General features: G+C 45.5%; 1 protein-coding gene across 1 annotated transcript; it reads right to left on the bottom strand.

Moving 5' to 3' along the window:
- Positions 1 to 4,288: 4,288 nt before the first annotated feature.
- DEGS1 (delta 4-desaturase, sphingolipid 1) lies at positions 4,289 to 12,558 on the bottom strand. The gene is made up of 3 exons (XM_054023139.1): positions 12,417 to 12,558; positions 8,454 to 9,196; positions 4,289 to 4,597 (listed from the first exon to the last, which is right to left on the bottom strand). The coding sequence occupies exons 1-3, from the start codon at positions 12,496 to 12,498 to the stop codon at positions 4,451 to 4,453; spliced, it is 972 nt and encodes a 323-aa protein (XP_053879114.1). The 5' UTR covers positions 12,499 to 12,558; the 3' UTR covers positions 4,289 to 4,450.
- Between the last annotated feature and the right edge of the window lie 509 nt (positions 12,559 to 13,067).

Below are 13,067 nucleotides of genomic sequence, written 5' to 3'. Positions count from 1 at the left end.
GACAGTAACCACGGGGGTGTGAGTGATTGCTGGACCCAGACTAGAAGGAGGCTAGTCTGTAAAAGAGGCTTATTGGAACATCTCTGAGGGTGAGATTATATCTGTATTCAGCTTCTTACTGTATTAGGTTTAGACTTGCCTGTTTTATTTTATTTTGCTTGGTAATTCACTTTGTTCTGTCTGTTATCACCTGGAACCATTTAAATCCTACTTTTTGTATTTAATAAAATCACTTTTTACTTATTAAGTATCAGAGGGGTAGCCGTGTTAGTCTGGATCTGTAAAAAGCAACAGAGTCCTGTGGCACCTTAGATGTATTGGAGCATAAGCTTTCGTGGGTGAATATCCACTTTGTCAGACACATGTAGTGGAAATTTCCAGAGTCAGGTATAAAGATGCAGGCAAGAATATTAAAACCTGGTGGCGGGGGAGGAGGGGACAGCTGTGCATATCTCTGTATTAGTGTCATAGAAGGCAAACAATTTATGAGAGAAACGGATTTATTTGGGGTTTGGACCCCACTGGGAGTTGGGCATCTGAGTGTTAGAGTCAGGAACACTTCTTACACTGTTTCAGTTAAGCCTGCAGTTCGTGGGATGTGGTTCAGACCTGGGTCTGTGTTTGTAGCCAGCAAATGCATCTGGCACAACCAGGCAGGGTTCTGGAGTCCCAAGCTGGCAGGGAAGGCAGGGGCAGGAGTAGTCTTGGCACATCAGTTGGCAGCCGTAAGGGGGTTTCTATGATCCAACCTGTCACAGTGCCATCAGAGCTGTTCTCTCTCCTATTCTCCTGGCTGAGGTAATCACTACCACAAAGGCTGTTTTCATTAATAGGTAGGTTAGCAAACAAGTAGCCATGGGTTCAAAGCGGGGGCCTAGTCAGTCCTTCCAGTACAGGGTTCAGGTCCCATGCGGGGGTAGGAAGTCAAGATTGAGGGAAGAGGTTTACTATACCCTTGAGGAACCTTTTTGTAGTTGGGTGTGACAGCACAGTGACCCTTCCAGTCCCACTGTGCCTCCAGCCCCATACACAGCTACGGCCCCGGCCCAGCTGCTGGCCCCCGCTCCAGGGGCTGCAGACACATTCCATTACTGGTAAGGGGGGGGCACAAGAGGAAAAGTTTGGGCACTACTTTTGTGTGAAAGAGTCACGGATGCTGGGGAGATTTGTTGGGACATGCACCAAATCTGAAATCTTAGACCATTTCTGCAGGTATGTGTGTTGTGTTGAGGACTTGCTACTGTGTAATAGAACCTCTTGTACCTTTCTTGAACAGGAGCTTTCTAGGTCTTGGAGACAAGCAGGAGCTATGCCTTGAGGCAGAAAATCCCCAAGTTGGGATGCAGGGTATGTCCTTCGTTCTGCAAGAGGAGGTATGGAATGACTGGGAGAGAGATGAGGGGGTATATCCCAAGCTGTGACAGGTAAGGGTACCAGGTCAGTCTCGGCCAAGTAGGAGCAATCAGAATGACATGAGCTCCATCCCTTTTTATTTTCAGCAGGACCTTTGACAGTAGGGGAAATGGAGGGAAGGCATAGAGAATATCCCTGTCCCAGAGAAAGAGACACACACTTTTTTTTGTGTGCAATTTTTCAGGCATTGAACAAAACATTAGCTAATATTAATTTTGCTAAAAAAAAAATCAAGTATTTTAACATACATTTTGTCTGACAATTTCACTGCCCAAACACACAAATGTTAGTCTTCCAGATGCCCATCTGCTTCCAAAAGTTAATTAAAAGCAAGCTGACCCTTTACATTTCAAGTTGCTTCATATTTCTGTCCTTTATAAAAGTCTTTGGGGAGGTTAAGCTAAACTTAAGGTTTAGCTATAAAACATTACATTGTAATCCAATGAAAGTTAGTTTACTAGCAAGGCACCAGCACAAAAGTCACTTTTCCAGTGTTATCCAAAAGCATTTATTTATAGGTTTACCTTCAAGAGCTGGTTATACTGATATAAAGGAAGCATAGTTGACAAAAAAGTGACTAGTTACATGATACAGTAAGCCAGCTATTTTGTCAAAGGCCCCAACCAAGTTAATTCTTTGTAAATACTTAACCTTTTGTAGGGAGGCTGTAAATTTAAGCCACTGATATTTATGAATTACCCAAATACAGACAGGGCCTACATTTTCAAAAGTGACTCAAGTTGGTCACCCAGAACCATGAGGCCAATATTCAGAAAATAAGCATCTACTCCCCTTGCAATCAGGCCCTTTTAAAGTGGCTCAAGAAGGGTAACCAAAGAATGGAAACACAGGCCAGAACAGTCCTTCAGCCTCCCTTGTATAGACCACCACTTAATGAAGGCTAAAAGTTTGGCTCCAGCTTTTATGACAGACATACAAGGTTGGGACTGCTGTTTCGTGTCAGATTTTTAAAGATGCAAATAAGCACCTCTGAAAAAGCCCTCTTGGCACCTTTAGAAATCTGGCCCTATAAAAAGATCACCAAAATGGCAGAAGGGGCATCAGCATAATTTTCTGTTTATCAGTTATTCTTCACAGAAAGTGTCTATGGTATCTGCATTTTTGGAGATAGGGAAGCAAAAAGGATCAAGGCAGCATTAGAAGATGTAGAAATGTACAGAGCCTACTACTTAAAAGTATGTCTGGAGAACAGGAAGATACAAACTACAACATCTGGGAAAGGTTTGTTTATGTTAATGCAATTTGGTTTTTGTTAATTCTTCATTTTAACTACACCATTAAATGTGCACAAATAACTAAACTGGTTACAATAGCTGTATTTCCCTGTTCAGGAGACACCTAGCCATCTGTATACCTCAGGTGATATTTTTCCTAGTTATCTGCAGTAATAATTATATTCATTTTCAAGGTGGAAAAGGGAGTGCTCAGAAGATCTGCCAATTATAAGGGCAGCCCTAAGGGTAGGATCCATGAAGGGACTCAGGCATTACAATGCTAAGCATCACAGCACCTAATGTCAGATGCCTAAACAATCACAGGTACACTAATTGCCAAAGCTGAGTTAGGCCTCCCAGGCTGCCTATAATGAATGGGGAAGAGATAGGCATTTTAGAATTCAGTACACTAGGCAGGGAGCACCTAAGCTAACCCCTGGGAGATACTAATGACCTAAATGTCCCTCTCTGAGAGGGGTAGGGCTAAGTCCAGGCTGCCTCATTTTAGCAATCCACAACTGGTGACCAGCTGTCTAGAGGTAGCTTAGGAACCTAAATGTTTTTATAGTAATGGGGGGTGAAGAGAAAGAAAGGCAGCACCATCATTACCACCAATGCAGTAGGTGGTCTCAGCACCTACTGGATTGGGGCCGGCACACACCCTAGGTAGACAAAACCTCTTTTTCCCAGCTTTGTGAATCAGTTTAGGGCTTAAGACAGTAGTGCACATGCCCACAGGCAGAAAACTAAACTCATTCAGGGTACAAGTTCCTAACTGCTTAGGTGCAAACAGCATTCATAGTAGAGCCTAAACTAGGCTTGAGGTGCCTAGTGTGTTTTCACAAATTGCCTCTTCATTACATAGCCAACATGTACAGCTGACTGACATTAATAAAGTCTCATTGAGTGAGTTTTGTTTTAAAAAAACAAAAGCACAGTCAGCCATACCAGGCTAGTGGAGGTTTTTGCACTAGGGTCCAAACACTTGTCTTCAGATTATTCTGCCACTATTTTCCTAAATACTAACACTTAGGGGAATAACCATATACCCAGGAAATTAGTCAGATAATCACTACTTTAGTCCCCAGTATCAGTTAAGAGTGGTTTGTAAAAAGCAGCAGCCTCATGAAGTAGTTTTCAGTACTAGGGGTAGTGAGATAGTCACAGTTGATAAGAACCTGGATCTGCCACTGCTTTGGTTCAGCAGTGAACTAGCCCTCAAGGCAGATTCACTCACTATTAACTGCTGTTTAGAAGTTTATTTTCTCCCCTCCTGCTCACCCCCCAAGAAGTTCAGAGACAGAAATCAGTTGAACACACATTTAATGAAACAAGACTTAATTCTAAGCTAACATGATTAACTTAACGATCAAGTATGAACTTTAATACTATTATTGACTAAGTTAGGAGCATGGAATGGGCAGCACAGGACAAGCCAGAAGTGTAAATAGTATCTTTTATAGGTCTAAACAGACAAGCCAGAAACAGGTGTCTGAGTACAAGATTTGTTAGCAGCTGTGAAATATTATAAAACAAATGTAAGTACTATTATACACATACATTGAGCATACTAAATCATGTCTTTTGTATATTAGTTATACCAATGACTGTTAGACTACCACTAGAATGTTTAGCTAATTGGTCTGAAGAGGTCTGTTTTAGGATACACCAATGCATTCTTGTAGATGTCTGAAGTTTAATAATTCAGGATACAAATAAACTTCTTTTCCAGTAGCTGATACAAGAAATTCTTGCTAAATATCCTAGATCTTGCTTTGTAGAGTCTTTCGGTTGGCAGAAGTTTAATCCTGTTTCACATCACCCTTTAATTTCCTTTTCATGCGTGAGTAAGGGCTGATTGTGTCATCCATCACAAAGTCATAAAGCACTTTTATCCAGGAGTTATATTGTGGAAGATTATCATAGTATTCAGCTGCTATTTTCTTCACCTAAGAGGAAAAAAATTAAGGTTTATTCACATTTGTTTAAGCTCAAAATTTCTCTTCCTCCAGTGTTTCTAGAAGCAGAAGAGAACAAAGTCTTTAAACAACTGGGAGTGCTAAGACATTTACTTTTAGTGGCATTAGCTGAAGATTATAAATTTAGACAATATAGGTTGTCAGTTTCAAATTTAAAAGCAAATGGTTGTTTTAAACATTAAACCTGTATTTTTTTTAAAAAGATTTTATTTACCCAATGTGGAGCTATCAGAGTTTTTAAACAACCACTGTAGGGAGAATGCAAAGCTGTTTTAATGCCCAAGGCCAGCTGCTTGCAGGGAAGGCCTTTTAGGTACTCCTAAACTAACAGAGGTGTGATCTACATTGGATATTCAGGTAGTCATGGTTCTTTGCTTTGTCCAGACAGTATGTTACCTCCCCCCCTCCAAAAAAAAGTGCTGCTGGTCTGCTTTTGTTTATCTGATTGAGGCTACACTATAGAGCTTACAGTGGCACAGCTGCACCATTGTAGCACTGCTAGTGCATAACATAAGAAAGGCTGTACCGGGTCAGACTAAAGGTCCATCTAGCCCAGTATCCTGTCTACTGACAGTGGCCAATGCTAGGTGCCCCAGAGGGAGTGAACCTAACAGGCAATGATCAAGTGATCTCTCTCCTGCCATACATCTCCATCCTCTGACAGACAGAGGCTAGGGACACCATTCCTTACCCATCCTGGCTAATAGCCATTAACAGACAACCACCATGAATTTATCCAGTTCTCTCAAACTCTGTTATAGTCCTAGCCTTCACAACCTTCTCAGGTAAGGAGTTCCACAAGTGTGCTGTGTGAAGAACTTCCTTGTATTTGTTTTAAACCTGCTGCCTATTAATTTCATTTGATGACCCCTAGTTCTTGTATTATGGGAATAAGTAAATAACTTTTCCTTATCCACTTTCTCCACATCACTCATGATTTTATATACCTCTATCATATCCCCCCTTAGTCTCCTCTTTTCCAAGCTGAAGAGTCCTAGCCTCTTTAATCTCTCCTCATATGGGACCTGTTCCAAACCCTTAATCATTTTAGTTGCCCTTTTCTGAACCTTTTCTAGTGCCAGTATATCTTTGAGATGAGGAGACCACATCTGTATGCAGTATTCACGATGAGGGCATACCATTGATTTATATAAGGGCAATAATATATTCAGTCTTATTCTCTATCCCCTTTTTAATGATTCCTAACATCCTGTTTGCTTTTTTGACCGCCTCTGCACACTGCATGGACATTTTCAGAGAACTATCCACAATCTTTTTCCTGACTTGTTGTAGCTAAATTAGCCCCCATCATATTGTATGTATAGTTGGGGTTATTTTTTCCAATGTGCAGACACTAAGCAGATGGGAGAGAGGTCTCCCATCAACTTAATCACTCCAGCCCCCAAGACTAGCAGTAGCTATGTTGGCAGGAGAAGTTCTCCTGCCAACACAGCGCTGTCCACACCAGTGTTAGGTTGGTGTAACTTAAGTCACTCAAGAAGGTGGTAGTGTGTACATAGCCTCAGACTGAACTAGAACCCAGTGGTGTGACATAAAAACACAAGTTCACCCAACAGTGGTCCAATGAGTTTATACTCAGAATAAAAACAGGGTCTAGAAGCAAGGGGACCAAAGTATTGAAGACAGTTGACTGGGTCCTGAGTCAGGAACAATCAAGCAGTTGGGACAGAGCTGAAATGGGGATGTGGGTAGGGAAGAGGCGAGAAAAAGCTTGAAAGTTTGGGTCTGCTATTGAGACAACTGGTCTGGCATGAGCTAATCTTGAAATAGCGCATTTGAAGCCCCTGATTATAATCACTCAGGGCAGTGATATTGGTGCAATAACAGCTGATGAACTGCTCTGAAACTCAAGACTAATAGTCAGGGCAACCTGTGGTACTTATTGACCAGGTACTTTTCCAGGTACCTATCAATACAGTACAGCAAGCAGCCTAGGTACTTCAGATGCATCTGAGACTATCAATGCTTTCTGGACACTGAATTCAGGATAGCAGCCATGTTAGTCTGTATTCTCAAAAAGAACAGGAGTAGTTGTGGCACCTTTATGCTCTAATAAATTTGTTAGTCTAAGGTGCCACAAGTACTCCTGTTCTTTTTGAATTCAGAATGTTGAGATGGATCGTCTAACTGGTCTTCTCACAGATAAGAGTGACCCAGGGTAGAAATCCATTAAAATGCCAACATTGATTCCAGAGGAAGAGGCATAAATATTCCCAGTTCAAAACCTGCAGAAAGGCCAGTCGTTCCCCCCCCCCCCCCCCCGCCTCAGAGTGTGGTTTGCATTAAGTATTCCAAAGGGAATTTGTTAATATGCTATGCAACGTTACTATTTGCCTTTTGAACTGCAACTACCTTATAGGAATGTAAAATACTAAAGAAATTATGTAATGTGATTGAAGAGACTTGCGTATAATGGCTACTTGAAGGATTTATCAGATTCTATTGTAGGACATAGGAATTAAGTCTTAAAATTGCTAAACAGCTGCATCTCCACAAATGAAGATAGTAGTGTTGACAAAAAAACAATGGTAACAAATACTGTCTCCATTGCAGCTTCATTGGAGGAAGCTGTTATCAGTTAGGAACTAGTCTGAAAATTCTCAGTTGATGTGGCCAGTGTACTGCACTTGAGGCAGTATGTGTGCAGTTAAATTAGCATGCAGATATAGAAAAAACTTTGTGGTAGGATGATCCATCAAGAATTTCAAAACTCCCAAATGTTAATCTGAGGTAAACAAGTTTAGTTTTTGCTTGTTAACAGGAAGCTGTTAACCAGTTTGCTAAAAATAGTCAAGAGAAGCATCCCTATGTAAGCAGAAGGGATCAGACTAGCTATGCAAGCTTTTACTTAAGAGAAATGCTCAAATTAAAATGCAGTTTTTTTAAAAGAATGTAGTTTCACTGTCCTTGTTTCCTCCCATTTTTGTTTTATAATGAATTATGTTTCTCTTCTACTGCTGTGTGGGAAACAGGAACCAAAATGTGAGAAACTGAATTATTACACAAAAAACAAAATATGCAAGGTGCTGTCAAGTACTACCCAGTAGGCAAATAGAAGAAAAACAGATTGTAAGGCTGGATGGGGGAAGGACAATTAGAAGTAACACTTAAAGATTGCTTTAATAGACAATTATTTCACAATGTAGTTTTAAGTCTATAGTGGATACTTAAGGTACTGCTGCTTTAAGTATCCTACTTCAACCAAAAAGGAACTAAAACAGGGGTAGGCAAACTACTGCCCAGATCTGGCCTGCCAGCTGTTTTAATCCAGCCCTTGAGCTCCAGCTGGGGAGCAGGGTTGGGGGCCGCTCTGTGCAGCTCCCTGAAGCAGCAGCACAGCCCCCTCTGGCTCCTATGCCTAATGGGAGCTGCAGGGGCAGTGCCTGCAGACAGGGCACAGCACAGCTGAACTGCCTGGCCATACCTCCATCTAGGAGGTGAAGAGAAATGTGCCCCCAACCCCCTGCCCTGATCTCCCCCCTCCTGCTCTCTGAACCCCTTGGTCCCAGCCTGGAGCCCCTTCTGCATCCCAAGCCCCTCCTTGCCAGCCCCACCCCAAAGCCTGTACCCCACAGCCCCTCCTGTACCCTGAACTCTTCATTTCTGGCCCCATCCCAGAGCCAGCACCCCCAGCCAAAACCCCCCTCTCAATCCCAATTTCATGAGCATTCATGGCCCACCATACAATTTCTATACCCAGATGTAGCCCTTGGGCCAATAAGTTTGCCCACCCCTGAACTTAAACAAGCACTGATGTAAGTTTCAGTTTACCATTAGCTTTATATATTCTTGAAAGTGTACTTACCAATGGAAGGCTCTTGCCAGGAATATTGGGAAAGTCATGGTGTTCATTGTGGTAGCCAACATTAAAAGTGAGCAAATTAAGTGGCCCATAATAGGAGTAAGTCTCATGTCCCTTTAAGAACATGTAATGTTCAGCTATGAAGTGTCCTGAAATTGGGTGCAACCCCAGTCCAAGTATTGATCCTGCAACCATGTAGAAGGCTGATTTAATTCCCAAGTAGTAGTATATTACAACATCAAAAGAGAGCTGAGCCAACAAGTTGATGATTTCCAATCGAGAAATTGGTTTGGGATTGATGCAGAGAGGTCGAATAGCATAGAAAAAAGGCTGAAGAACAATCCATATGAACTTCCTAAAACGAGTACAGAAAAACCAGCCTTCAAAGTCAGTAGGAATGTCCACATCAATTCCATCACCTCCTAGATAGCGATGATGATCCATGTGGTATCTCTTGAAAGATATAGAGTATGGGAGGCCAAGAGGGAGATTGGCAAATATTCCAAACCACCGATTCCACATAGCTCTGCAATTGCCAAAGGCACCATTGTGAGAGATCTCATGAATAGCCAGAGTCATTGAGTGACTGATGCAGCTGCCAAAAACGTAAGCCCAGAACATAACCCATTTCCAGTCCAAGTCTTTAACTAGATAAAATGCAATCAACTGTGCAAGAACCATCAGTACAACCACCCATATCAAGTTGTAGTCTGGCTTCATTAAAGCTTTTATTTCTGGATGTTTAGCTGTTATGGGGAGAAGAAAAATAGTTAAATGCCAAAAGAAAAATGTCACAAGTACACTTTAGTAGAGCCAAATTTTTTTCAACCACACAAACAACTTACTAGTACATACTCCTTCTCCCCCCTCCAAAAAAAATTGATTCTATTAATTAAGGAACGAGTCCACTCAACTTAAGTCTTTCTACATTTTTGGCAATTCAGTTAAGTTAGTAGTTTGCATGTATATGTTGGGAATTGTTTGACTGCTGTACGCATATGTGCATGCCTGAAATATTGAGCAAGATCAAAGAGTGCTGCTGTAGTTTAGTGGTATTTGGTGTTTTATTCTAGAAACCCGAAGTCTCTTAATACTTAGCATGCACTTCCACAGTTCATTACAGATTTAAATTAATCATACATCTGAGGGACAAATATTATGCCCTTTTAGGATGAGAAAATTAAAGAAGATAAGCAACTTCATACTCATCTTGGGCAGACATGTAAGGATTCCTATTTATGAATTGTCATTTCTACTTCAGTAATTAAGCTTCTGAAAGCACTTATTTGCACTAATATCCCTTTAAGACAGTGTACAAGCAACATGTTACACAACCCACCTAAGATTTATAGTCCCTGCTAGAGTAGCATACATCAACATTGCTGCCAGATATTAAACATTATATTTCAGGCTCTACACCAGCTTTTATCATAGACACAGCCAGGGAAGACTGCTTGGGAAGCTGTAGCAAAACAAGGCAGACAATCCAAATTGCAGAAGGCCAACATGGCCTAAGTCAGAGGTGGGCAAACTGCAGCCCACAGGCCAGAACCTCCTGCCCAGCCCCTGAGCTCCTGGCTGGGGAGGCTAACCCCCAGCCCCTCCCCTGCAGCCTCAGTTCACTATGCCACCAGTGCTCTGGTCCACCGCTCCCTGCCGGCAGGCTCCAGGGCTGCGAGCTCCTGCTGCTCTGAGCAGCATGGTAAGGGGGTGGGGAGCAGTGGAGGGGGGGCTGGATAAGGGGCAGAGGGTCCTGAAGGGCAGTCAGGGGATGGGAGGATTGGATAGGGGGCAGGGGTGTGGATAGGAGGTGGGGTCCCAGGAGGTGGTTGGAGCTGGAGTCCCAAGGGGGGGGGTCAGTCAGGGGACAAGGAGCAGGGGGGTTGGATGGGTCAGAGGTTCTGAGAGGGGGGCAGTCAGGGGGAAGGAAGTGTGAGGGGGCAGAGGCCAGGCTGTCTGGGGAGGCACAGCCTTCCCTACCCTGCCCTCCATACAGTTTTGCAATCCCAATGTGGCCCTTGGGCCAAAAAGTTTGCCCACCCCTGGCCTAAGTAGTTATGGATAAGGAGACAATGTGGTCCAACCTTGATGCAACTTCCTGAGACTTGGTATTACTTCCCAGAACAGACAGCCTCAGCTAATAAAACTGCCCTCCCTCCATATCCCACTCTTGGGATGATTTGGTTGTGCAGAGGCGTAAGCTACACTTAATTTAGGCAAATCTGAACCACTGTCATTATAAAGCTAATTGCAAATTAGTCAAAGTACTGACTATTTTGCACACTTCAGGGGTTTAATGCTCACCTTTTAAACCCTAAAGTAACCTCTGCATTTGGTATAGTAGTGTTTCCTAGTCTCAAGAAAATGAAATGAAAATGAAACCAATCCCCACCCATTGCACCATCTATTAAAGGCAGACCCACTGTAATTTATGTGCAGTGGGTCTTTTTAGCAATTTGTGTTCTATGTAGATAGCCAAAAAAATTAATCAGGGTTTTGGCAGGCTTTTTATTTATATTTTACACATACATACACACAAACAGTAACAAGTAATGTTTTTGTAATATTCCCTAGTGCACTTTAACGTAGCACTACTTCAAACACCACTACATTCACACACCAGCGAGAACCTTTAGTGCACACCAGCGGGGTCTACACATGGACCAAACTAATGCACAACACACTAGTGCACTTTAGAAGTCACACCCCAGTTGTCTGCATTACTGCTCTGTGTAGACAAGCACTCAGATACAAGTGCTCATTGCCAGTGTTAACTGAAAAAACACCCCAATTTAAAAGAAGGGAAGTGTTCACCCAGTAACAACTGATCAGAAGCCCTATTTAAGTCTGCTCTTTGGAAACACTAGTATAGTCACCACTTCCCTACAAGCACTGTCAGTTTCATATATAACTGATCACACCCATCACTACACTACACAGCCCAACAGTACACATCGTGAACATGCTTCCTTCACGCTTTCCATCTCAAACAGCTCTTCTGCCAGCAAGATCAAAATACAAAAATCACTTTTTAGGGCTTTTCTCCTCCCCCCCTTCACGTGTGCATAATGTGGGTACAATTTCCCAGGCAATCGGTTTTAACAAGAAATATTCCGGAGACGTTTCTGGAAGCCACCCTCCCTCCTCCAGCGCGTTAGCTAGAAAGAGGCTTTCAACCGCAGTGAGTTTACTTCAGGGAGGCATGACAGTTTGACGAGGGTGAGGGTCTGACTCACACGACAATCCCCTCCCCCGAATCAGCTGCGCAGAAAACATCTCCAAATGACCCCGAGGAGCCTCCCCGTGCCCCGCAGAGCCGCTGGCCAGGAGGGCGGATCTGCAGGGTTGACTCCGGCCTCTGGACAGTCCAGAAACGCCTCATTCCGGGGCTCCGCTCGCGGGCAGCCGAGCGAGGCGTCTCCCCCCCCCCCCGCCCTCACCCCAGCAGGGCGGGCGGGGGAAGTCCTGGCGGTAATCGCGCTGCCCCCGGACGGAGGGAGGAGCGGTGTCTAGCGGGTCACAGAGGGGGTGGGCCCCTCGAAGCGCCTGAAGAGCTCGGCCTCCGAGCCGGTCTCAAGGGGCCGACCCGTTTGTCACCCGCCTGCCCCCCTTCCGCGGCAGCCATTTTACCAAGCTCGCCACCCCCGGCGAGCCCCGAAACGGGCCCCCTCGGCGCTGGGGACACCCACGAGAGCTCCACAAACGCCGCCTCCCCGGGACGGGGCCGCTCCGTCCCGCAGGCAGCGCCTTCCCGCGCGCAGAGCGACAAGCGCAGGCTGCCAGCGGACACGGCGAGCCTGGGGGCGGCCGGTTCCCCGTGGGGAGGTGTCAGGCCCTTCCCCCGCCGGCGGAACGGGTGGAGCCCAGGGCACCCCCGGTCTTGACAGCGAGCCGGCTGCGGAGACACATGCGCCTCCCGCAGGACGCCCCGGCGCTGAGGGGAAGCTGCCCGGGCCCCTCGCTCACCTAGGATCGCCTTGCGGCGATCGGCGTGGGGCTGGTCCGTGTAAACCCACTCAAAGTCCTCCCGAGCCACCGCGTTCCCCATCGCTGCAGCGCCGCGCCCTTCCCGACGCCCCCTCAGCCGACTCGACTCGCACACAGACGGGACGCGGCTGCGACGCTCCCCCTTTATATAGAGAGGAGTGTCTCGCCGGCTACGCCCTCGCTGCTGCTGATTGGCCGGGGGTTGATGACATCACTGACACGCCGTGCTAATCCCGTTTCTACCGATTCCCCCCCCCCTTTGTTGTCTACGAATATTTACAAAGATTTTAAATGATTAAATAACGGTGTTTGCAGACAATATTCGGGGCCCCAAGGGGCGGGGCAAGAAGTGACGTAGGCGTCGGCGGGAGGCTCGTGAGGGAGGACCGTTAGGTCGTTGGCTGGGGCGGGGAAGCAGCGGCGCCAGCGTTTCGCGCGGTGGCCGCCCCGGGGGAGGTCGGGTCCGTCAGCCTCCCCGGGCAGAGGGGAGCCCTGAGCAGCGGAGTGAGTCACCGCTTCCCCATCGCCCCTCCCCTAGACCCCGCTCCCTCGTGCCGCCCCCCCCCCCGCCCTATTCACCGCCCGTCCTCGCCCCGTGTCCCCACCGCACCCCACCCCATCTGGGACGGG

The sequence above is a fragment of the Malaclemys terrapin genome, chromosome 3 (assembly GCF_027887155.1).
Source record: "Malaclemys terrapin pileata isolate rMalTer1 chromosome 3, rMalTer1.hap1, whole genome shotgun sequence".
NCBI lineage: Eukaryota > Metazoa > Chordata > Testudines > Emydidae > Malaclemys > Malaclemys terrapin.
This window is presented reverse-complemented; position numbering and strand designations above follow the sequence as displayed.

Excerpts from the sequence above, each read along its gene's own strand:
- DEGS1 (XM_054023139.1), bottom strand. The coding sequence starts at position 12,498 with ATGGGGAACGCGGTGGCTCGGGAGGACTTTGAGTGGGTTTACACGGAC. Across the intron at positions 9,197-12,416 it reads TCGCCGCAAGGCGATCCTAG|CTAAACATCCAGAAATAAAA; the intron begins GTGAGCGAGGGG and ends TCCCCATAACAG. Across the intron at positions 4,598-8,453 it reads CTGGCAAGAGCCTTCCATTG|GTGAAGAAAATAGCAGCTGA; the intron begins GTAAGTACACTT and ends TTTTCCTCTTAG.